Source organism: Filicampus tigris, chromosome 5 (assembly GCF_054856515.1).
Source record: "Filicampus tigris isolate MCC_2025a chromosome 5, RoL_Ftig_1.0, whole genome shotgun sequence".
NCBI lineage: Eukaryota > Metazoa > Chordata > Actinopteri > Syngnathiformes > Syngnathidae > Filicampus > Filicampus tigris.
This window is the reverse complement of record NC_141221.1, coordinates 14,214,609-14,237,575: the sequence shown is the minus strand read 5'-3', so window position 1 is coordinate 14,237,575 and position 22,967 is coordinate 14,214,609. Positions and strand designations below refer to the sequence as shown.

At 40.6% G+C, this 22,967-nt stretch overlaps 1 protein-coding gene across 2 annotated transcripts; it reads right to left on the bottom strand.

Moving 5' to 3' along the window:
- Window positions 1-4,117: 4,117 nt before the first annotated feature.
- On the bottom strand, window positions 4,118-21,971 carry LOC147147378 (somatomedin-B and thrombospondin type-1 domain-containing protein). 2 transcript variants are annotated; one of them, XM_086030951.1, is made up of 5 exons: window positions 21,505-21,971; window positions 10,945-11,130; window positions 9,723-9,813; window positions 6,549-6,707; window positions 4,118-5,789 (listed from the first exon to the last, which is right to left on the bottom strand). In XM_086030951.1, exons 1-5 carry the CDS (start codon window positions 21,758-21,760, stop codon window positions 5,684-5,686), a joined length of 798 nt encoding a protein of 265 aa, XP_085887077.1. In that variant the 5' UTR covers window positions 21,761-21,971; the 3' UTR covers window positions 4,118-5,683. The 2 variants fall into 2 exon arrangements, with proteins under 2 accessions (XP_085887077.1, XP_085887078.1); XM_086030952.1 differs by having other exon boundaries at window positions 10,945-11,127.
- Between the last annotated feature and the right edge of the window lie 996 nt (window positions 21,972-22,967).

Genomic DNA, 22,967 nt, shown 5'->3' with positions numbered 1-22,967 from the left:
CAGGCCAGTAAAGGTTTACATCTAAAAGATCATCACGCGTAGTGTGTGTTGTACACCAGCTGTAGTGTTGTGTTCAGACCTCACGCCAACGTCTATTCATTATCATTCCTGTGTGGAAGGAGCAGCTGGCAACGGGTAAATGCAAGCCTTCATTAGTATGACTGTTAAATTACGGTCAAGACTTTGCTAAACACACAGAGAACCTAACGGGGGACCGGCTAAAATGAGGGGCCCTGAGCTGAAAGGCCCCTCTAACAACATGTCTGCCTCTGAAATGAATTTGCTAAAGCAAGCAGGTATTGTTAATAATGGTGAATATGCTGTGCTGCTCGCAAGGCAGGCGCAATTTAAAACCGTTTAGTGCAATAATCCACACTCCACTCGTGGGGTATACATGCCAGACGTATACGTGCCAGACACCCCAGCAATAAGTCAAATACAGAAATACTTTAAATACACCATAGGAACGGGTTTATAGCATTTACTGCACTTGGTTTTTTTTTTTCCTTTAAGGTCTTTAAACTCAATTTTAAAATTATACTAACACTTTTAATTAAACACATATAACAGGGTTGGGCAATTCATTCATTTTGCAAAGGGGCCACATGAGAGACTGGGACACTTGCTGAGGGCCAAGCCAACATGCTAACCCCAACTTTGTTCAATATTATTTTTAATTTAGAAAAAGTATATCGTCTTGTTTCAATAAAATGCTCCGTGTGAGGATATGGTATATTGTTATAATTAAGTAATACAATTTTTAAACAAGTATAAGTGGTTCATGAATTAAATTTACAAAATTCTAACATTAATTTTGTGCACCAACCACCAACTCCTCCTATTAGCCGTTCCTAGTCAGGACTTCCAAGTATATAGATAAGTAGGAAGTGTAATATTATTGCCAGTGATTATTTAATTATAATACACCCAATACGTACGTTCATGACACTGTCGCTAAGCGAACAGCATTATCAAGCCAAATCCTCTTGTCCCTCTTCCCTCAAGTGAAATAAGAATGTTGCTAATACTGTGAAATTAGTTGTATATTATACTATTGTTATACTTGTATCCATAAAAATACTACAAAGCGCAAACAAAGATGGATGGAAGAACAGTTGGATTGATAAATGGGTATCTTAGATAAATTGTGATGATGGATAGAAAGAGCTGGTGCAAATACAGGTGGTGACTGCAGGTACAGAATCTGTCATAGCACATCCACCACCAACAAAAGCAAAAAACGGAAGTCACCCCTTGAAAGCTTTCCCTTCACACCGTGCGCGGGGTCGAGAGGGCTTTGAACAGCTGTCTTGTCAAAAGCAAACAGTGTGTCGCCTGTCACAAAGGCCGCTGGTACTGGAATGCCCCCCTTTCACGGGGCCTAATCCCAGAACACACTGCTGTCGGAGCCCATCAGGCACCGGGCCAGAGATGGGCCTTCCTGCCCTTTGGAGGACGGGTTAGCGGTAGAGCCTGGGGAATGGCGGGCGTTGAGGGTGGGGAGGGGGGGGGGGCGGTTTGAGGGTGCTTCATAGGGGGCGGACAGATGGGATGACAGCACACGTGTAGAAAGAGAGAAGAATTGTGCTGACTGAGGGCAGTTGTGTAGTTGTCAGGTAAAGATTGCTAAAGGAGGTGAAGTTGAAGTGGATGAAACAAGCCAAAACAAGCATGAGCGGAGACAAAGTCACTCGGAGGATTCAAATGGAAGACGCTCATTTTGTTCGTTCACTCAGGAAAATTGAATCGTGGCATCGTTTATTTTCACTTATTTTCATTTGAAATCATACAATTCCTTTGACATTTTTTTTAGACTCCTTAACCCTTTCATGCGCAGTGGTCACTAGAGTGGACAGCTATTTAAAAGTTGCTTTCGCCTATATTAATTCATCTAAATTTGTAAAAATATTTTAACCTTTTCATGCATTAATTATGATTTGATGTAATTATTTAAAACATAAATATATGTTTTAGACGACTAAATATAGGCGAAGCAACTTTTAAATAGCTGTCCACTGTAGTGACCACTGTGTATGAAAGGGTTAAATTCAGCAAATATCTGTGAATTTCAAACCGAATTTGAATCACTTAGTCAAACCGAACATTTGTTTTAAAGAATATGTTCTATGCAGGCTCACTAGTTAAAACAAGGCATTCTGGTGAATATTGCGTTTGTGGAATATGAGTTAAGCAGCAAAATCCACCTGTTTTGAGCCATCTCAGGGGGCGGCCATTTTGTCACTTCTGTTGACTGAAAATGACATCACAGTTGTTTGTGGCTCAGCCTCAGAAAACAGGTGAGCCGTGATTTGTCATTACCTGAGCAACTGTACCATTTTTAATGATCTGGAGTGGGGGATGATTCCATTATGACTCTAATAGCACAAAGAGAAAAGAAATTAATCTAAAACGTTTTTTTTTTTTTTTAATCATGCCGAACTTTTGCTTGTTTGTTTGCAAGCTACTATTTTCTATGGCGAGTTAGTGACGGACTGTAACTGCACTAGCTGCCACTCTATTGAAACTTGACAGTTTTCCATATCCTATACAAGTTCAGTCACCAAAATAAACTATTGTACAAAAAGACATTCTCTTAACTCAGGTGCCTTGTGTTTCCCACACAGGGTCTCTGACATCACATCTACATCTTCCCTAAATTGCAAAAAAAAAAAAAAAAGATAGTATACACAAGTTAGTCATTTGACCTGTCGTCAACCCGTTTGATGCCGCGAGCCAGAATGTGGAGAATGCAGTAAAATTATATTGATGTTTGAATGCGCTTACCTACACTTGTCTGCATTCTCCTCTTAACTGCTGTCAGTAAACAGCAGTCAAAGTGGGAGGGATATAATTAACATCACATACGGAGTTGCACAGAGGCCGAAACAACAAAAACAACAACAATAACAATAATAATAAATGGAATTTGACAAATAAGGATGACTATCAATCAAAACATATTGGGGCTCACATTGGAATATGTGACAGGTATAGTTTATTTTCAGTAATGAACAGTGTACAAAGGATGCCGCGCTGTGCTAACAGTCATTGTTTTATAATAAATAAATACACAGATATGTGGCGAGAGAACAACAAATCACAGCTTTCCACTTGAAGGAACTTTCTGGTGTGTGTATGTGTGTGTGTGTGTGTGTGTGTGTGTGGTATTTGGAATTCATGCGCTTGAATGACCTGTGTTGTTCAAGTCAGGAATGTTATGTTAATCTGCTATTTCTTCCGAGGAAAAGAAAACACACACACACACACACACAAAACTGCACAAGCGAAGTGCTGTCTGACCTTTATGTCTTGTTAATGAATAAAAACTAGAGTAAGAAGGAGGCCTGGATACTTAGGCTACATTCACATTATGTTTCTGACAGCCACTGCAACCACATTTCAGGCCAGCATGAAAAAAATGGGGCGCTCATAGGAAAAGGAGGGACAAACATGCAGGCCGTGATTGCCGTGGTTGGTTTTAGGTAAGTGGGGGCTGCTGTGGCCGCCTGGAAAGAAGTGTAAACATAGCCTTACTTTATTGAACTTGACTCTCACAAAGCTAATTGAAAGAGGGAGGGAGAGAAAACCAGCAATTCCTTGAGGATGCTGAAGTTCTCTCAAATGGACACCCCCCCCACCCCCCGCAATAACATTCAGCTAAAAGAGCTGTTGGATTGTTTTGAGCTATTTCAGACTGCAATGACGGATCATTAGAAGAGACAGATTGGAGACAAAACCCAAGCACCTGAGAAATTTCTGCTCATACCTGACTATTAGTATTATTTTTGAGTTCTGTTGATATTTAAAAAATTTTTTTCTATTGGAAATAATTGACCTAGAGTACATCTGAACATATTTTTTTCAATAATATGTTCTATGCAAGCCCACTAGTTAAAACAAGGCATTCCGATTAATATTGCGTTTGTGGAATAAGAGTTAGTCCACCCGTTTTTAGCCATCTCATTTTGTCATTTCTGTCGACTGAAAATGACATCACAACTGCTCAGGGCTCAGGTAACGACCAACCACGGCTCATCTTCAGAAAACGTGAGCCGTGATTGGTCGTTACCTGAGCCCTGAGCAGTTGTGATGTCATTTTCAGTAGACTGGCGGCCATTTCCTGTTAAAAACAGGTGGATTACAAACACAATATTAATCGGAATGCCTTGTTTTAACTAGTGGGCTTGCATAGAACATATTGAAAAAAATATGTTTGGGTTGACCTTTTCTTTAAGTTACATTTTAACATTCTTAACTGTCACAAAAGTGGAAAATGATGCAACTATAAAAGCTAAAAAGGAATAAGTGTTGTCATTCTTAACACTGATGAAGAGTGGCAGATACACAAAGGATTATAGGGCCAAAATGAAAAGTATGAAAATAAAGGTGTACATTTTGTGTGTGGGAGGGGGAGTGCAAGAATACGAAAATAAAGTCATGATAGTCCAAGAAAAGATTTACGAGAATACAATTTTTGGGGGGAGAAATTAAAAAAAAAAAAAAAAATCACAATATTACACACATAAACATACAGGATAAAAAAATGTATCTTTAGTCTGGTAACGTTAAGAACATTTTTCTATTTATAAGTGGCGCCTTGAGATTACGTTTTTTTGTTCAGTACGCCTTCTTGTAACAAAAGAATAAATGCCTGTGTGTACTGTTATATTGTCTTTCTACATTTGTCTTTCTACAAAAACCCGCGAGTTGGATGAGTCGTATCGCAAAGCACCACTGTATTTCATCCTTATATTCTTTTTCGAAAGTGAATGAATAAGCATAATCACTACTCGCCACGCATTTCACTTTTTGACATTCTTTGTGTAAAAAGAAGTCAAAAGCTGTTAGGATAAAATATCAAAACAATAAGACGTGTACTCACCCTTGATGACCAATGACATGGTGAAGACTGTGCTGAGTTTACACCTTGCGCCTGGGAGGTGAGTCTTTTCACACCAACACAAAACACAGCCGACTTTAGGCAGAATATCCTGTTTTTTTTTCTTCTTTTAATCATTATGTTGACCAGAAAACATACGCCGTTCTATGGTCATGATCACTTGCTCTTTGCCACTTGAGATTCTTATTTATACTGTACCTAACATTTGTGCTGAATTCCGAGTTGTTTTTTTTACGTTCCACTATAGTGACATGGAGAGTAAAACGTTGGGCAAAGAAGCGGTGAATCGGGGCTTAATCGGAGCGCAGTCATTTAGTGTAAAAACATCTAGATTAAAAAAAAAAAAAAAGTGTCACTACATTACATGACACATGACACAATCAAAAGTAGAAAATGTATAAAGCTAAGTATTTTGCATATTTATACGTGACGCATTATCAAAACGCACTTGCATTTATGGAGGTAGATAGCAGAGAGGTAAAAATATACAGTATACAGAGGTTGCTGTGCTTTGGAGGAGAAAAAGTAAAACAAGGTGGCAGTAAAATTTGAAGTTATTTGCAAGGTTAGCTGCGTGCGTAGTTAGCAATACAGTACAGAGTATGAGGTGGAAGATCAAAAAAAAAAAAAAAAGTGGCAGGATGCGGTTGATCTCCTTGAGTAAACCCATCCAGGATTTCTGGATGCGAGGGCTTGACTGGCAAGGCTCTGCACGTTTTTTTGCAGAAGCTGTTGAGGACAATGCGGTCCTTCCACGCGGACGTGTGCTGGTCACATGGCTGCTCACACAAAGAGGACAGAATAAGGGGGACATCGGCAGCCTTTGGACGACGACTCTCGCACCCACGACCCGTGGCAGCCTACGGCGGAAGCTGCTGACCAGAAGGTTCTAGAAAAGGCAGCAGAAACGACAGGTGCATCTCAATGCGTTTGATGAATTTGAATATTGTTTTATGTACATGTTAATCTGTTCTGTAATGTGGTTTGAATAAGAAAAATACCACTCCATAATATTACACTTTATAAAAAGATACAATAATGACACAGCTAAAAAGAATGTCAAGAATTAAAAAGCTTTTGCCACATCTTTTACGTCAATGGACATTGTGCTGCTCCTTTTGGTGTGTGCCTTGCCACCAGGGGGCAATATAATACTGATTTTGAGGAGTCATTTCGTCAGGCCATAGCCTTGTCTGAGAGAAAAAAAATATACTCGTGGCATTGATAGGGAATTGCAATTCTTTTTGGTTGCGATATTATTAATTACAATATTGTCTTTATGTTATATGGATTAAGCAGCAAAATCCAGCTGTTTTTGTCCATCCTAGGGGGCGGCCATATTGCCATGACTCAGCTTCAGACAACGGGTGAGCCGTGATTGGTTGTTATCTGAGCCTTGAGCAACTGTGATGCCGTTTTTAGTTGACAGAAAGTGGCAAAATGGCCGCCCCTGGAGATAGCTAAAAACAGAAGGATTTTGCTGCTTTAACTCATATTCCACAAATGTAATGTTTATCCCAATACCGTGTTTAGACTAGTGGAGGCACATAAAAGATATTATTATAAAGAGCATTTTTGGGATGACTTTCCCCCTTAAAGCCTATGCTCAACAAAATATACATCAAAATGTATTCCGAATTTGGTTTACCTGGTGCCCTCCAGACCGTCTCCTCCACATCGGTCTGACTTGGACATGGCGTCACTCTGGCATTCTGCGCACACCAGCCGCTCTCTCACCAGCTGGGCACTCCACAGTTTCAGTTTGCACGCCGCACTCGCTTGTTTCACCCTAAAATACACACAATAGCTGCAAAAAAAAAAAAAGCCAAGTTATTTAAAGTGGCAATAATACAAAAGTGACTTTTAATTGTTTGTACCCAAACAGTCTGGTCAAGAACTGCTGTCGTCGGTTTTTTTTTTTTCCCCTCACAAACACCAACAATAAAAGCAGACTTTTGGTGGGTGAACCTGGCTCGACAGATAGAGGAAATCCACGGCAGCAAGCTGTGTTTTAATGGCGCCTCGAGGCAGACAAAAGGGCAATCGAGGCTCAGATAACAGAGCAGTGTCATTTGAAGGTGATCCAGCAGTGTCATGTCACCTGCAGCATATCCTAATATCAACACAGCTCCGCCTGCGCTCCGGAGACAATAATAATGTGTTCTCTGGCGGACGCTTTGTACTCCACTCTATTTGTTTTGTCCCTCATTCAGTCATCTGTGACAAAACATCATCCCACTGAGGGTTTGCTCTGAGATAACACTTCCATTTCGTTTTTTTTCCTTCTTTACTGAAATGAGAAACATTGATTTCACTACCCTTTACAAGGACTAAAAATATGAATCAACTCTTATGTGTTATATGTTATATCAGCAGAATAGCTCGGCTTTTAACTGGAACACGTAAGAGGGAGCACAGGTCAGAATAGGAGCTATTCCACTCCATAATATTACACTTTATAAAAACATACAATAATGACACAGCTAAAAAGAATGTCAAGAATTAAAAAGCTTTTGCCACATCTTCGGAGCTATTCCTATTCTGACCTCCCTCCACTGGCTGCCTACGCCTTTTAGAGTTCATTAGAAGATTGTTCCAGTTGTTCTTAAATCTCACAATGAAAAATGTTGAGTTGATAAATTTTTTATTTACTTTAATTAATTAAGGCCACATTTAAATGGAAACATTGCAATTTTACAAGAAGAGTCACATTAAAAAAAATAAAAATAAAAAAGTCCTACAAAAAATACATTCATATTATTATGAGTGAATGACAAAATTCCGAAGCAAAGCCAACAGGTTGAGATGAGTAGCATGCACTTTCCTTCTCTGCCATATATTAATTGACTAGTGTAGCTATCATCTACACATAAAATTGCTAAAATGATAACATTTTAAATGATGACATTTTTCTGGTAATATTATTTTCGATGTGGTTGTACAAATTGAATTTTGGGCACACAGCTGTATAAAAAAAACAAAAAAAAAACATTCGGCTTTAATCGTATCCGTGATTAGGCATCTGTTTCTTGAAGCTTTGCTGACCTTAAAAATATTCTCTCTTTTTCTTTTTTGAACTACTAATAGTGTTGCCAACAATTTGCTAAATTGGGGAAGAAACTATGTTAGCTAAGATGACTGAAAGGCTAATTCCCATCTTCCCGAAAGCTCAATTATTTCGATTGTGTCACTGACTTTCCAAGTTATTATCTATGTCAGTTTCCTGACAACATCAGGGACCTTTTAAGGCACCAGAGCACACTTTTAATCCGCTTCCTCATCCATGACTTTCTTATTTTCTTGAGTAATGTGCATCCAGGGCCCTGAAAGTCATTGAAAACATGGGAGTCCAATGTCACTTTTAATCAGCGAGAAAGGCTGTAAGGCTTTCTTGGAAAACAGCCATGACTTTATATCCTGGTCTCTGAGAACATCTGCAATCACAACAGAGACCACATCCAAGAAGGACGGCTGTACCTTTTTTTTTTTTTTTTTTTGTTAAACCTGGATTACAGCGGCTTTATCAGCACAGGCCAGATCATGATGCACATGGACACTGTTCATTTTACAGCCAAAGCATTCTCAAGGCTCTGGTTGCTATGACAACTTTGGCACTGGCACTTTTCCTCAAGTCTTGTTGGAGCACAAAGTTGAATTAGTCTGATCTTTCTAACTTCTATCAGCGCATCCCATTTAAATAATAGAAGGGTTATAATCAAGCCTGGGAGTAAATGATGAGAAACGTCTATGTAACATGAACACAATTGGACTTTGTTGTTTCGAACAAAACACTTCAGCTGTAATCAAACGCTCACTGAATGCATGAGTGATTATGCAGTGGAAACTCTAAAACAGAGGGATTCTAAAGCATATCATTTGGAATTCAGTTCAAACCTTCAGGGAAAATTTGCCTCTAAATTTGCACACAAAAAAAATGTTTTTGAAGTTTGTAGAGCCGCTATCATTCTCAAATACGGGCAAGCTTCGTCGTCCACGCCACAGTGATCACCAAGAAAAGTAAGTGCAGTGTGAAAAGGCCTTTACGCATACATTTGTTGATGAGATCCTGAGAGGCAGAAAAGCATAGGCTGCATCCCCGGTTGTCATGGAAATCAAATCCAGACACGCCAGTAACATTCAGTAGCGTTGTAGGACCAAGTTTTCATCAAAAATTAGATTTTTTATTCCTAAAAAGAATATTGTAAGGCACTGTAACATTATGCACAGTTTGAACATTAAAACTGCTTAAATATCGGAAGATAAAACAACTGTACTTAAAGATTAGATTCAAATGTACTGTAAACAAAAGTTACATAAAAATAGTACCTGAACAAATATTTTAAAACAAATTGTTTTCATAGCTAAATGCAAACGGTATGTGGGCAGCGATTTATTTGCGTACCACTAGAGGGAGTACTTTGACACTCACAGATTGACATATTTGTAGTTATTTCTTTGTCATAAGTTTTTCGGGGCTGTTTTTATTTGTTTGTTTGTTTTGGAGGGTTTCAACCCCCATTACTAACTGTTTTTTGTCAAAAATATATATTGGCTATATAACCTTTTTTTTCTCCACTGCATTTCCATGGGCATCAATTACAAGTATATTTTCGCTATTAGTGGGCTTGGAGAATCATTACATTATACAATCAACAGTAATTGCCTAATTTTACACTTGCACACTTATTAAGATTATTATAAACTTACTTAAAATACCTTGGCCCAGGTACAGATTATTTTTAATTAAAGTATTTCCTATTGGATACATTGTTTGTTCGGTGGAATTTACACCGAACAGGAAGTTGCTGTTTGCCGACCTTACCTGGCTTTCTCCTCCTTCATTAGCATGTGAGGCCTCCTCCAAGGGTCCTTAAAGTTCCTCTTGAAGGAATCTGGAAGGATCTTCGCCACCTCTGCAGCCCAGAAAGGTGGTGGAAATGCAAATAAGAAACAAAAATGTGCTTGAGGCTCAGTCAACTTTTTACTTTTCCTCCCCACATTTAAAAGTCATCCGTGCTCACGATCTTGATTGATTGCCAACAGATGACAAATAGCACCGACTTGGTGGAATGGTACCATCCAGCCATTATCTATACCGCTTATCCTCACAAGGGTCGCGGGGAGTGCTGGAGTCTATCCCAGCAGTCTTCGGGCAGTAGGCGGGGGACACCCTGAATTGGTTGCCAGCCAATCACAGGGCATACAGAGACAAACAAACATCCGCGCTCACAATCACACTTAGGGGCAATTTAGAGTGTTCAATTAACCTAGCATGCATGTTTTTGGAATGTGGGAGGAAACCCGAGTACCCGGAGAAAACCCACGCAGGCACAGGGAGAACATGCAAACTCCACACAGGTAGGCCGGAGCCGGGATCGAACCCACGACCTCTGAACTGTGAGGCAGACGTGCTAACCAGTCGACCACTGTGCCGCCGGGAATGGTACCATTTTAATTTTATTTAATTGAAGGAGTTTAATCAGTAATTATTTCTTGACAAAGTTATTTGTACTTCTGCTTAAAGGGCAAGTCAACCCAAACATTTTTTTTTCAAGAATATGTTCTATGCAGGCCCACTAGTTGAAATACGGCATTCTGATAAATATTGCGCTAGTGGAATAAGCGTTAATCCACCAGTTTTTAGCGATCTCAAAGGGCTGCCATTTTGTAACTTCTGTCAACTTGAAAATCACATCACAGTTGCTCAGGTAACGACCAATCACAGCTCACCTATTTTCTGAAGCTAAAAACGGGTGGATTTCTCATATTCCACAAACACGTGTTTCAACTAGTGGGCCTGCATAGAACATATTCTTGAAAAAAATATGTTTGTGTTGACTTCCCCTTTAAGTACAAAATGGGAATACTTCTGCCACCTCTGCTAAGTGCTAGTCGTGTAGTTCTTTTCACTTCCTAGGAAAGTGATTCTACACAGCTGTGCACAGTTTCTTCATGGGACATGTGTTGCCTATACAGTAAATGTGTAACGGATCTCAAAATGCCCCAGAGGAGGGCATTAATACTGAACAGAGTGGCAGTCTCACCTTTCGCCGAACTGCATATCGCATTGTTTCCGAAGCACCCACGGCGCTGTTTGAGGTCCGGGCAGGGCGTCCCCCCATTTCTAGGCGGCACGGACACTTGGCGACTCCTTTCGGTGCTGCCCACCCCACATGGAGACGTGCACGATGACCAGGGTCCCCATGAGCCCACCACACAGTCAATGGCTGCTAGGGAAGCACATGTAAACAGAGATCAGTAAAAATGTACACTTGAAAGTTGTCTTCCGTATACTTGGAAAGAAACTCTTTGGGTTGACTTCCCCTTTAAATATATCTGAAATAAGAAATTTTGATGGCAATTAAATTAGAAATAAAATCATTTTTTTTCAAGGGATAAACAGTGAAAATGGACAGATTTCTATGAGGAGCAAATGGACAATGAGGAGAGCAGGTGCATCCGGGCCAAGGAGAGGATGGAGAACCATGAACTAAGGCGTGACTCGCCGCATGGCCACTCCATCTTCATTGTGCGCGCGTGTGTGTGGACCGAGAGAGCTTTCAAGGTGCCGCTGCGCTCTGTTCATTCCCATGGTGGAGTCGGGGGGGGGGGGGGCTGTCTCAGTGACACAGCCAGTCCACAAAGCCACTGTGGAATCTCTGCATTCCTGCACATTAGTGCTGCCCACCTGACACCCGCCTTTCCCAGATCACCGCACACATACACACATACTCATTTGTCAACCTACTTGGGCTCAGTCCATTTGCAGTCATCACTGGAAAACGCACTTGTACTTTTATTTTTGATTCATCTGGTGCCAACTTCCTGCTCATTCTTCTTCTTATCCACCCCTCACACACACGCACACTTTTGTTTCTCTTCGCTGTGGGCCACACGGCCAATTAGGGTCTCGGATGAAAAGGGCGTACAATGAAATGGATAGGGTCGGCGAGTTCCCGCACCCGAGGGGGAGGTAGGTAGCAGCATGGCGTCCTGTGAGCCGAGCTCACCAGAGGTCAGGAGGTAATTGTCTAGCCGCGGTGGTCCTGCTCTCTGTTTCTGGTACGGGCAGTGCGACAAGAGACAAGAGTCGCCACCCACGTGTTAAACCCTGCTGACAGTCTGACCCGCCGCTCGGCTCGCAGCCACCACCTCTGACCTCTCACCCCGCGTGGAGAAAACAAGTGGTTTTTGTCAGCGTGTCGAGCACCAAACCACCCCCTCGCCCCCAAATTAGCCCTCATTTGAAACATTCAGGCAGCACACTCTAAAAAAAAAAAATTCAAGGATATCTCAGGAGTCCGCACAACAAAACATGTTTGGGTTTTTTGTTGTTGTTTTTTTACAAACCCTCAAAGATTCTTCCGAAAATGCCGTTAAAAATTCTTTACATTTTCCCTACGGGGAAAGGGGGAAACGTGGGGAAGAAAATTCCTGAAAAGAAATCGGAAAATACCCAATTATCAATTATCTGGTCTGACACCTGGGGGACCCAAGCATATTTTTGGGTTAGTAGTCGGAAACACTAACGGAAGCCCATTTAAAATGATAGTCGACAAAATGGCGGATAAACGGACGATGGAAGGGTACCCCGGCTGTAGGCGATAAACCAACCGCAAATTTTTTGTAAAATGCCCAGCTCTGCTATTTATGCTGCTCGTCTAAAACCAGAATTCAATTTTTGTCCCTTTCACTGTGCGGCGCCCTCGCACCCTGTATTGACGAGCCGCCACTGGTCAGTTGTGTGTCTCTATATGTGTAGATCCTCTGTGCACTGAACATCTTAATGACACTATTAGGCTGCACCAGGTGTTGCTATGCGTCTTCGGAATAAAAGCCGTACTGCCTCATTCCTATCAGAGCACACATTGCTGAATGCAGAAATGTACCACAGGCTAACAAAACTACGACACTATTAGTTATTTTTTAACTTTACAAGTTCAACCATGGCAGAGGTCTGCACTCTACTGAATGTTATTCCGGTTTGATTTGAGATGAGCCAAAACACATGGCTTCTATACACAAAAGCAATGATGTTTTTGGTCCACACAGAGAGAAATAATAATAGAGGGTAAACGGTCTTGCTTGGAGGCACTTCCAGTAATTGTCCCTGGCAGAACTTCACACAAACATCGTGAAATTGAGCAAACCACCGAATGTGTACCCCAAATCAGCACTTTTGTCCCCCGGCTTGTCGCAACATCTCCAGTCACACTCTGCGATAATTGTGCGCTATCTACCTTTTTAGCTCGCTCAGCTTTCTTTTTCACCCTGGCCTCCATTCTGCTTCCATTTTAGGGTGCCGTGACAAAGGACTTATCAGAGCTGCTTGGACAATTTGCTTTATCTCCTTCTCCCTTAATCACCTTCTCCTTTCCCTCCATCTGTCTCTTTCGGAACACACTCCCACCCCCTTCTCTTCTGTACCTCCTCCAGGCTGATGGGACCCAGATGTCCAGCTGTTCTCGGGGGGACAACAGAGCCCCCCCCACCCCAAAAAAAAACTCAGACACCCTCCCTGCCAGAGATACGGGGGTGGACTCCAAGGCTGCTAACAGGACTGATAATAACAGGTTCGCACATAAATGTTTTCTGACAGACAAAACAATTATCAAGGCTCATCACAAGCGCAGTAAACGCACATGAGGTGCGTTCAATAAATATCAAAAGGGGTTCCAAGTGGTCCAAATTGTACTAAATATGCGTTTAAGAACCATTATGACAGGTTAGAACTTGATCCAAATGATGGTGCACGTGAGATGCATTCAAGAACCGTCACCAAGGGTTAATTCAAATTGAGGTGGGTATCAGGTGCGTTCAAGAACTACATCATGAATTTGTAATTTGGTCCAAGGTGGGCCACGTGTGAGGTGCGTTCAAGAACTGGCACCAAGTGTTACAAATTTGTCTAAGTTGAAGTTGGTCCGAGGTGCGTTTAAGGATCACTACCAACTTGATCAAGACTATTCAAAACTGAACCAATGCCAGGGATTGCATTTTGATGGAAAATGTAGTAAATGTGAGACACATTCATGAACAGGGCTTAGAGCCTGGTCCTAATTGTAGTGCATGTGAGATGCGTTCAAGAGCCTTACCAGGTTTACCACATAGACCAAATTTCTGTGAGTGTGAGGTGCATTCAAGGTTTGTTTGTTTTTATTAGATTTAGTTTTTTTTTTAAATGCTTCATTTTAGTTTAGTTCTTATTAATTTTAGCACTAGTTTTAATTGTTTTTTTAACTCATTCACTGCCAGACATTTTCAGATTGTCTTTTACCCAAATATTTGAAAAAAATTTGAAGAAAAAAAAATATATATATAATTTTCTGGGATTGAATGGCAGGACTGTGAAAAGACAAATAAATACGTCAAGGGCAGTGAATGAGTTAATGTGTATTTATTGTGTGCAAGATTAAAAAAACATCACAGTGAGTAGTGTGTACTAAAAACTGAACAAAACTATTATTTTAAAAGCAACCAACCACACCCTAACTTAACCCTAACACAAATACGGGTACTGTAGATCAGTCCACAGACTTTGAAGTACAATAAGTACAGTGCCTAATACTGTTTGTAAATTTAGATGTTTTACAACACTAACGCCTTAAATAAATCAAGAATGGTCTCGCTTGCATCCCTTGTTTGCCAAGTTGCCAACTTCTAAAGTGGATTTGTGGCTTGAGTTCCTGTTGAGAATTATTGAACCCAGTTGTCCGGGATTTATACAAACAGTACACAAAATCGTACAAACGGCTAAGCACAACGCAAAAAAGGATGGAAAGAAGAGGGAACTATTTACCTGTGTAACCACCTTTTTCCATTCATACTACAGAAACATAGCTTTGGGTTCAACTAAGCAGGATCAGATTGCGCACAGTCGTATATTTGTGAGTAAATTGAGATGAGCTCATCCTTACTGAAGACTGCATATGAAATACAAAATATGTGCATATCGTCGGTGTCTGTGAATCTCCATTTTTTTTTTCATTTTCTTATTTTTACATGAATGGTGTTTCCGCGTTACAGACGGACGGTACAGGGTAGAAAATTGTGCCTTTGAAACTGTGAAATTATTATTATTTTTCAATTATAAACATGACTGTTACTTCTTTTACCACCACTACTACTACTAACTTGTGCTCTTCCAAATTTTCCCATTAAGATGTTTAAAAAGTTGAGACATGTGATGCAATAGCGACACCTTGATAAACAAGGTGTTTGAAGGAACAACAACAACCCCAAAAATTGCAAGCAGAAACATGCATATATCGCAGTTGGGAGCGTACAGCTGTTGGTCCAGCTGGCCCGTTTCAAGCCTTCTCGGTAAAAACATCGACTGCACGCGGGTCAAAGACGGGAACATGTGGGATGGAAGGCAGGAAGAGCGAGGAGTGAGCGTCCGGGTCAGGAAGTGACAACATACAGTTCCCCAGAGGCGAGAAGAAAAGTGGAGGTGCCAGATGAATGATGAGTGAACTGGTGGGGCAAACTGAAGACAACAACTACCCAGAGCTGGGAAATCCAGGTACAAAAAGTAAAAAGCGCAGGCGATCTCTCAGGGAGATCGTTTACCTGCCAGTTGAGTAGAAGCACCTGTGGCTAGAGCCAAATTGTGGCAGGGTTTTTACTTCCCATCTCTGCAACTACCAGGCACCACCATTTTTTCTTGCATCACTGGACTGAGGATGACTGACTGTGAAACACGAGAGTGCTCTCGATTGATTCGGACGCAAGTTCAAAACAGTCTGAACATCCACTTTGTGCTTTGTAAAAAAATCAATTGAGGAAAAAAAAAAAAAAAAAAAATCGGATTTTTTTTTAAACATTCGACATTGTGAATGAGAAGCTACAAATTGTTTATCAAAGGGGTCACAGAGCTTTTTGAAACCGAGTTCTACTTCTTGTTTGCTGATTAATGTGAATGGCTACCAGTTAGATACACAATTCTGAAATGACAAATGTGCTAAAATTACCTTTAATAATGTTCATATTAATAATCATAGTAATCAATTAATGTGACAACACTGCTTGTGTTAATGATTTCTCACAATAATTAAGAACCATAAATATCAATGTGCAACTCTCCTCTGCCAGTGTTCACATGTTCAAATAATCACTTGCACAACATTCGGAGAAAATCAAAATGTTCTCTCACTGATGAGCTACTTTAAGAGCTACTTTACAGCTACTTTGGGGCTAACGCTAACTAGTCTATCTTGTTGGTGACCCTTGGTTTATCAACATCACACTCACAGGACAAAAGCTAACGCTAGCAACTAGCGCTAGCCGCTGGCTAACTATAGACACCAACTAGCTAGCAGCGATTGTCACTTTTACATCACTGATCAACAATGTATTTTCTGTCACGCAAGTTAAGAGAGAAGAGAGTGCTTAAACCATATTATAATTACAGTTGTTAGCTTGATTTTCCATTGGAATAACTTTACAAATTCTAAAATGCGACTGACTTTGGGCAAAAGGCAGACGACACACTGGAGTGGCTGCCAATCAATCACACGGATCATAGATCATGATAGATAGTGGTTCACATTCACTACTTGGCTCTTGAACACAAACGTTTTCCCACTATTGGTCCAGATATTGGTCCTATTGGTCCACACACAAGCAAGCGCCATGTCCTGCTGCGAAACTGTTTGTGTGCAACGGTGTCATACAAGGTGGCCATGATGGCGGCCAACTGAAAAATCAATTCCGGGTCGCAGCCGCCGCGGGTTCCAGACAGATGTTGATGTAGAGCAGACCTGCAGCATCGCAATCTGATAAGTCCAGGTGGAGTCTCGTGTGGAACGGAGCCAAGAACATGAGTTGTATGTTGCACACACAGGAAGTCCGGGTGTGTGTGTGTTTTTTTTTTTTTTTACTTCAAGATACAGCAGACCGTCTTATCAAACTCGCATCCTTTAGGGAATCCTAATGAATCCTGCACAGCGCAGACACCATGGACATTTTGTACATGGTGTATGTATTCAGGGTCATGGTTGTGTTAGAGCTACTTTACAGAGGTCATATCGCCCAGACCTAGTAGATGATTCCGAAAATGCTTGGATGGAAAATACACATTACAACAATCATTTTTATCATGATGAATGTTCTATGTTACAATTTCTCTTCAAAGTTGACTTATTAACACAGAAATGAGGAAAACCTGCAAAATCTTACAACGCGAGTAAAAATGCACACGGCGGACGCTAGCTAACGTGCCAGAAAGCAGCTGCTCCTCTCCAAAGCACTCATCTACACTATGGTGACTCAACACCAACTCGGGCTGCTTCCCTGAGCGTATCCTGGGAGCCTACATACGGTGTGGATCAAGTTGATAGCCTCTGGCTGGGTGTGACATAACTTGGTAAAAACGCCATATAAACCTTTTGACCTTATACCAGAGACTCACTTACTGCAAGGTGAAAACAAGAAGTGGAGCTTAAAGAGCTGGGTGGGGAACCTATGGCCTGTGGAGCATTTGAACCAGCCTGTCATGCAATTCTAAAGAAACAAAAGCTCACTCATTGAAAAAAGTCAAAAATATTTAACCGACAAATGCAGAATACGGCGCTGCCTTATAGAAATAGTGTATTCAACCAAATCACATAACTTACAAAATCCACTAGCTAAATGCTCACACACAACGCAAAACGCCAAAGATTGGCTAATGAAAACACATTGGATCAGTGTGTTCTAATAACCTTTAAGTTAGGGATACTTGAACACAAACAGTACAGCAACACATGTAACAAGATTCACAGGCATATATTATTTATCCTCTGCAAAGAACGACTAATATGACTGTAGTTTATTGGCCTTAGACGAGACCATCTTTGTGAATTTATTACTATTTATTATACTACGGCTAACTCTGTGTTTGTCATTTTGTAGGAAAGTTATTCAAAATTGTGTGGTTTTTTTTTTTTTTATGGGTGACTGCCTGAATTGGTAGGGCAGGTCGTCCAGTGAGCGAAGAGTCAGCAGAGGCTCAGACTATCCGTCGTCAAAGTGTCTTTGGGAAAGACACTGAACCCTAAATTGCCTCCTGGGCGGCATTATAAATGAAAAAGTGTTCTTAATTGCCTTACCTGGTTAAACTGAGAACCCAATTCCCACGATATACTGTCAAATATAGTCATATTTTATTCATAAATGTCATATGGACTTCATTATTTTGTTCATTATTGAAACAGTCCCTGGTTACAGACGTACTACCGGTACATGTACATTTGATGACGAAACACAGAAAAACGCCGCAAACAAGCTGTAATAATAGCAATTTTTCACAGAACAGAGAGAATATACAGTATTTGAGCATTATTGTATGACATTTACATATTTTACTACCGCTTGTGTTCAAATATTAGCTGTTCAAAGGTTTAGAATTACAGCTACATCGATACTAGCCCTGCCTTTTGTGTTAGTTAGCATTAAGCTAGCAAACGAATGTAATGAGAACGTTATTTTCTTTGTTTTCTGTTTTACAGTAAATTTCCACAGCAAGGTGTATTTTTGTTACTTAGTCAAGTATGGGTCAAGCCAAGGTTGAGTACGCATACATAAAGTGTGTGTGAAGTGTGTGTGCTCCCTTAAGTGGAAAGCTCGCCAATGTTTTAAGAGCTCTTGGAATCCACCATTGTTCCCTGCAGGTGCTTGTTAGTGAGCACTTAAGACACAATGTCCAACGGCGCACAATCCCTCCAATGTCCCCTTGGGATGTTTCCACACACTCCACGAGAGCGGACCTCGCTCACTGCTTTTTTTTTTTTACTTCCCTACTGTAATCCCAACCGTCTTTGGCCGTGTGTTTCCATGGCACCCATGCACTCCTTTGTCCTTATATAGCATCAGTCAGCAACATGACTTCAGCCTTATGACCTCAAACTTGCTTTTTGACCATTTTATGACTTTCCACTGCTAAAGGTGCATGCCTTCCCACAATGACTACAATAGTGACGCTGCATTTTGGACAGGTGCGTCAGTGCCTGTTGTTGTTAACAAAGATTCTATAATTAGTACTACAAAAGAATATTACGGCCACACTTGACAGAAAACTGTTAAATGTTAGAAATTTAAAAATTAAGTGTATCAAGTATCTTGTGACACCATCATTTTTTTTCTGATTATGACTTTATTCACATAAAATTCCGACTTTGTGTTAAATTATGACTTTTTACTTGCAATATCACGAGTGTCTTCTTTTTAATCTCTCAAAAACAACTTTTTAGAAGAAGTACCTAATATTTCAATTATCTTTTTATTATCTCACAAAATTTGGAAAAGATCACATTTGTTTAAGAAAATTACAACTTTTTCTCCACAATATCACAACTACTCTCATAAAAATCGACTGTCCATTTTTTTCTGGTGATAGCATGCCTTTATTCTCAGAAAAGTAATGATTTGCTGTGCCCAAATTTGTAGGCTACATCCTCCAAAGGCCTGCCACATGACAGAACTTCCGGTGCGCCTCGACCGCACGCCTGCGTCCAAATTCATGCGGCCTTCAAATCTAGTCTTCGTTTCCATGGAGACCTGAGCGATGGCTGCTTCTACGCTAACTCGTTCATGAACACCTATAGCATGGTAGTACATTCATTAAAGTCCTTCCCCAGCCTGACGCTGGCTGCTGATTGGTTGTTTGTGAGGATTCACGAGTGAGTGACAGACTACATTTCCGTTTCCACTCCTAGCGGATACACGCCTGGCTGAGCTCAAATTAACTGAAGGCACTGATATCCAAATTCACCATGCTTTATGGGGTCCGCGAAGGCCACATGAGGAGAAGCCTTCATTGTATGATGTCGTCTTTCTCACAAAATTCTGACATTTGCCTCAAATGTTTCACTGTAAAATAGCGATGTTTTTATGTAGCATGCTACTCGAGTTCTCAAGTTTGTTCCGATTGAGACACCGCAGAACTGAAGTGGCTTGTGTTACAGCCTACATTCAAATGAAATGTGTCACAAGAGGAAAAACCTGCAGTCGGATGTTAAAATGTCGATAATGACACGTTGTTACTCGGAACAGGGCTATATATGAGTTAAAAATATGCCGTGTCCCATAAAAGTTTGTGATTTGAACAGTATCTCAATAGTATTTGATTAAAATTAATTTCATCACAATTGCAAGGCGTATATACAGTATTCAATATTCATTAGCCTATCAAGTACAGGTAAAGTGGTATTGCTGCATTTAATGAAGGCCATTGACTGGATTGTTGTTAGGGATTAGTTCTGGAGCAGTTCTCGTGTCATCTAGTCCGTACATTTTAAAGCTTTCATGTGAAGGTGAAAGGCTAAGAAAGTTGACCAATACACTGATGACCCTAAAGGAGCCACTTTTCACGGGGTCATCTACGGTTTAAAGCAAACATCATGAATGTTTCACTTGACGCACTTCACTGTCATGGCTATACCCAAAGGCAGGCAACAGTTACATTAACTAATTAACAACCCAGTTGTACAGTACAGAAGGACAAATACTTGTGTTATGTAAAGGAGTTCATTCAGTAGGCCTATGTACTTTTCCCAGTCTTTTTCTTTTGGAAAATTATCTGTAGCCTACTTTCGTGGTTATTAAACTTTTTACACCAACCAGAAAATGAAGAAATAGTAACACCACCATGACCAACGATAAAATACAGTATCATAGTAGGCCCTTAGTGTGAATCAAAAATAACATTATGGGCCATAGTCTTTGTCCTCTAAGAAAATGATGAATTTTACAGTGTCCCAGGCCCAATCCCAATACCCACACTTGCACCCTACGGTCCTCGCTGAAGTACGGGTTGTTGTTTTGGCAAATTTGCTGTTTAAAATTATACTAAAACGTCAGTAAAGTAGTTGTAAAGTAAAACTCGGTCTCAGTCTTTCAGCGCATGAGTAGAAGGTTGCAAAGTACGGCAGCTAAATTAGGACAAAATACGTAGGTAAACGGTGAACATAAAACATCTATTGAAATTGCACATATACATACTTTAAAATAATTGGATACTTACACTTGAAGAGACTTTTTTACGGCAAAGCTACAATTACTCAGTCACTTGCACTGATAGTAGAAGAAGAAGAAATGTTCTTCTTCGTTTGTGTTTGAATGGCAGTAATATACCACCTCCAAGTGGCCATGTTGTGCAGCACAACGAACTTCATTAGTCGTATACAATGCAATACCATTTTATTTATATAGATAGTCAAGACTCATTAATATTATTAAAAGACATGCCCATCAGTTATCTGTTCGTAGTTAATTATAATACTATTATATTTTACTATTTTAGAGAGTACAATATTATAGTGCTATTTTTCCTTATTAATAAATTAAAAAAGAATTAAAGTCGTATATCAAGGCACAACTGCACTACAGTGTATATTTGTGGCTTCAGTGTTTCAATTCTAATTTAGAACACTGTTTCATTTCTATTTTATTCATTCATTTATTTCTTTACCAATTATCTACGAATTGAACTTTGGACACTCCATTTTTATCATTTTTTTTTTCTATTTTTTTTTTTTACGGTCAAGAAAATTCAGGGTTGAAATTCAAATTCGAACTGATGGCACAGCTTTGCAGGAGTTCCAAAAAGTCCTTTGGCGACTCACCAGATATTTGGCACACACTCTGGTAGTCGTCGCAGCAGTCTCCGGTCTTGTGACAGTACGTGTCGCAGTAGCACACCGTCTTCCTCCGCGTGTACTCGAAGCAGTCGTTGTTCCGGCCGGTGCAGCAGTTGGGGCTGTCACGCTCCCGGCAGCCGGCCTCCACTCGGGGCACCGTCAACCCGCACAGTAAGACCAAACATCCGCACAGTGACAGGACAGATCCGAGTCGCGCGGAGCTCCGATGGTGCGCGCCCATGACCAAGGTGCACCACGCGGCCGCACAAGATTATACGATTTTCTTCTCCAAGGTGGGTTGGTGTGGCGGGGTGGAAAGTGTTTTGAAAGAGTGTCCTCGTGGGTCTTGCTACACGGAAGCGCCACACAGCATGGCGCTGTTCCGGGATGGGTGACAATGAGAAGTTAGTGATGCGTTAAAGTGGACCAAGAGCGCGCACCAGCTCTCCTTTTGCGCCAATGAGACACGCCCCTTGGAGCTATTGTTGCACGTTCCCAAACTTTTACTGTACCCTCTCTCTCTCTCTCTCTCTCTCTCTCTCTATTTCTCTCTCTCCCTCTTTCTATCTATCTTTCTCTCTCGCGCGCTCTCTCTCTTTCTCTCTCTCTCAATTTTTAATCCTTAAAATACCACTTTTCAAAATGTGAAGATTGTAAAAGATCCGCAAAAACTGAATTTTCATATTCTCAGTACAGCGATGCTTAAGATATTTTTTTTAACTTGTAATCCGTTTCAGCCCTCCCAAAATACAACAAAAAAATTGTTTTTGAACTCTTTTAATGCGACCCATTAAAAAAAGAGACGCTATTGAGTGTTAGCCGCAGTTTAGAGCATTCTGACTGATCTTCCAAGACTCACAGAATATTGTTTTAAGACGGCGTAAGTTAATGAGAAAAACAGCACTCCATAATACACAGACGGATATGCAGTGTTCATTGATAACGTCGCAACTCCTCTGAGCTCATCAGTACGGCAAGAATATTAGTCGTTCTATGCAGAGGATAAAAAATGTATGACTGTGAGTCACACACAGGAAAACTGAAGGAGCTATGCGAGTGAAACACAAAATTTGAGTTAATCTAGCCCAGTAATTTAGATTGTGCCTGAGAATAAAGTCGACATATTTCAGCCAATAGGCCAAATACTGAAAAAGATGTTTCGGAGGAAATGTGGGTTAAATGTTAATGCATTTATACGTAAAGCAATGAAAGACTCGCTTCCCAAAGGCTGCTTGCTCGTTGGCTTGATGATGTCAAGCCATGAGAGATTTTGCCCATTTTATTGGATCAAACATCTCTGCACCATTGGAGAACAAAATGACAAAGAGGAGGTAGTGATGATGATAATGATGATGATGGGATGAATGGAGGCTCCTCATAAAACCTCATTGTGCACGGAGGGGAACGCTCTCTCATCACTGGGTGAGTGCCAGAGGAAGATAATTGCT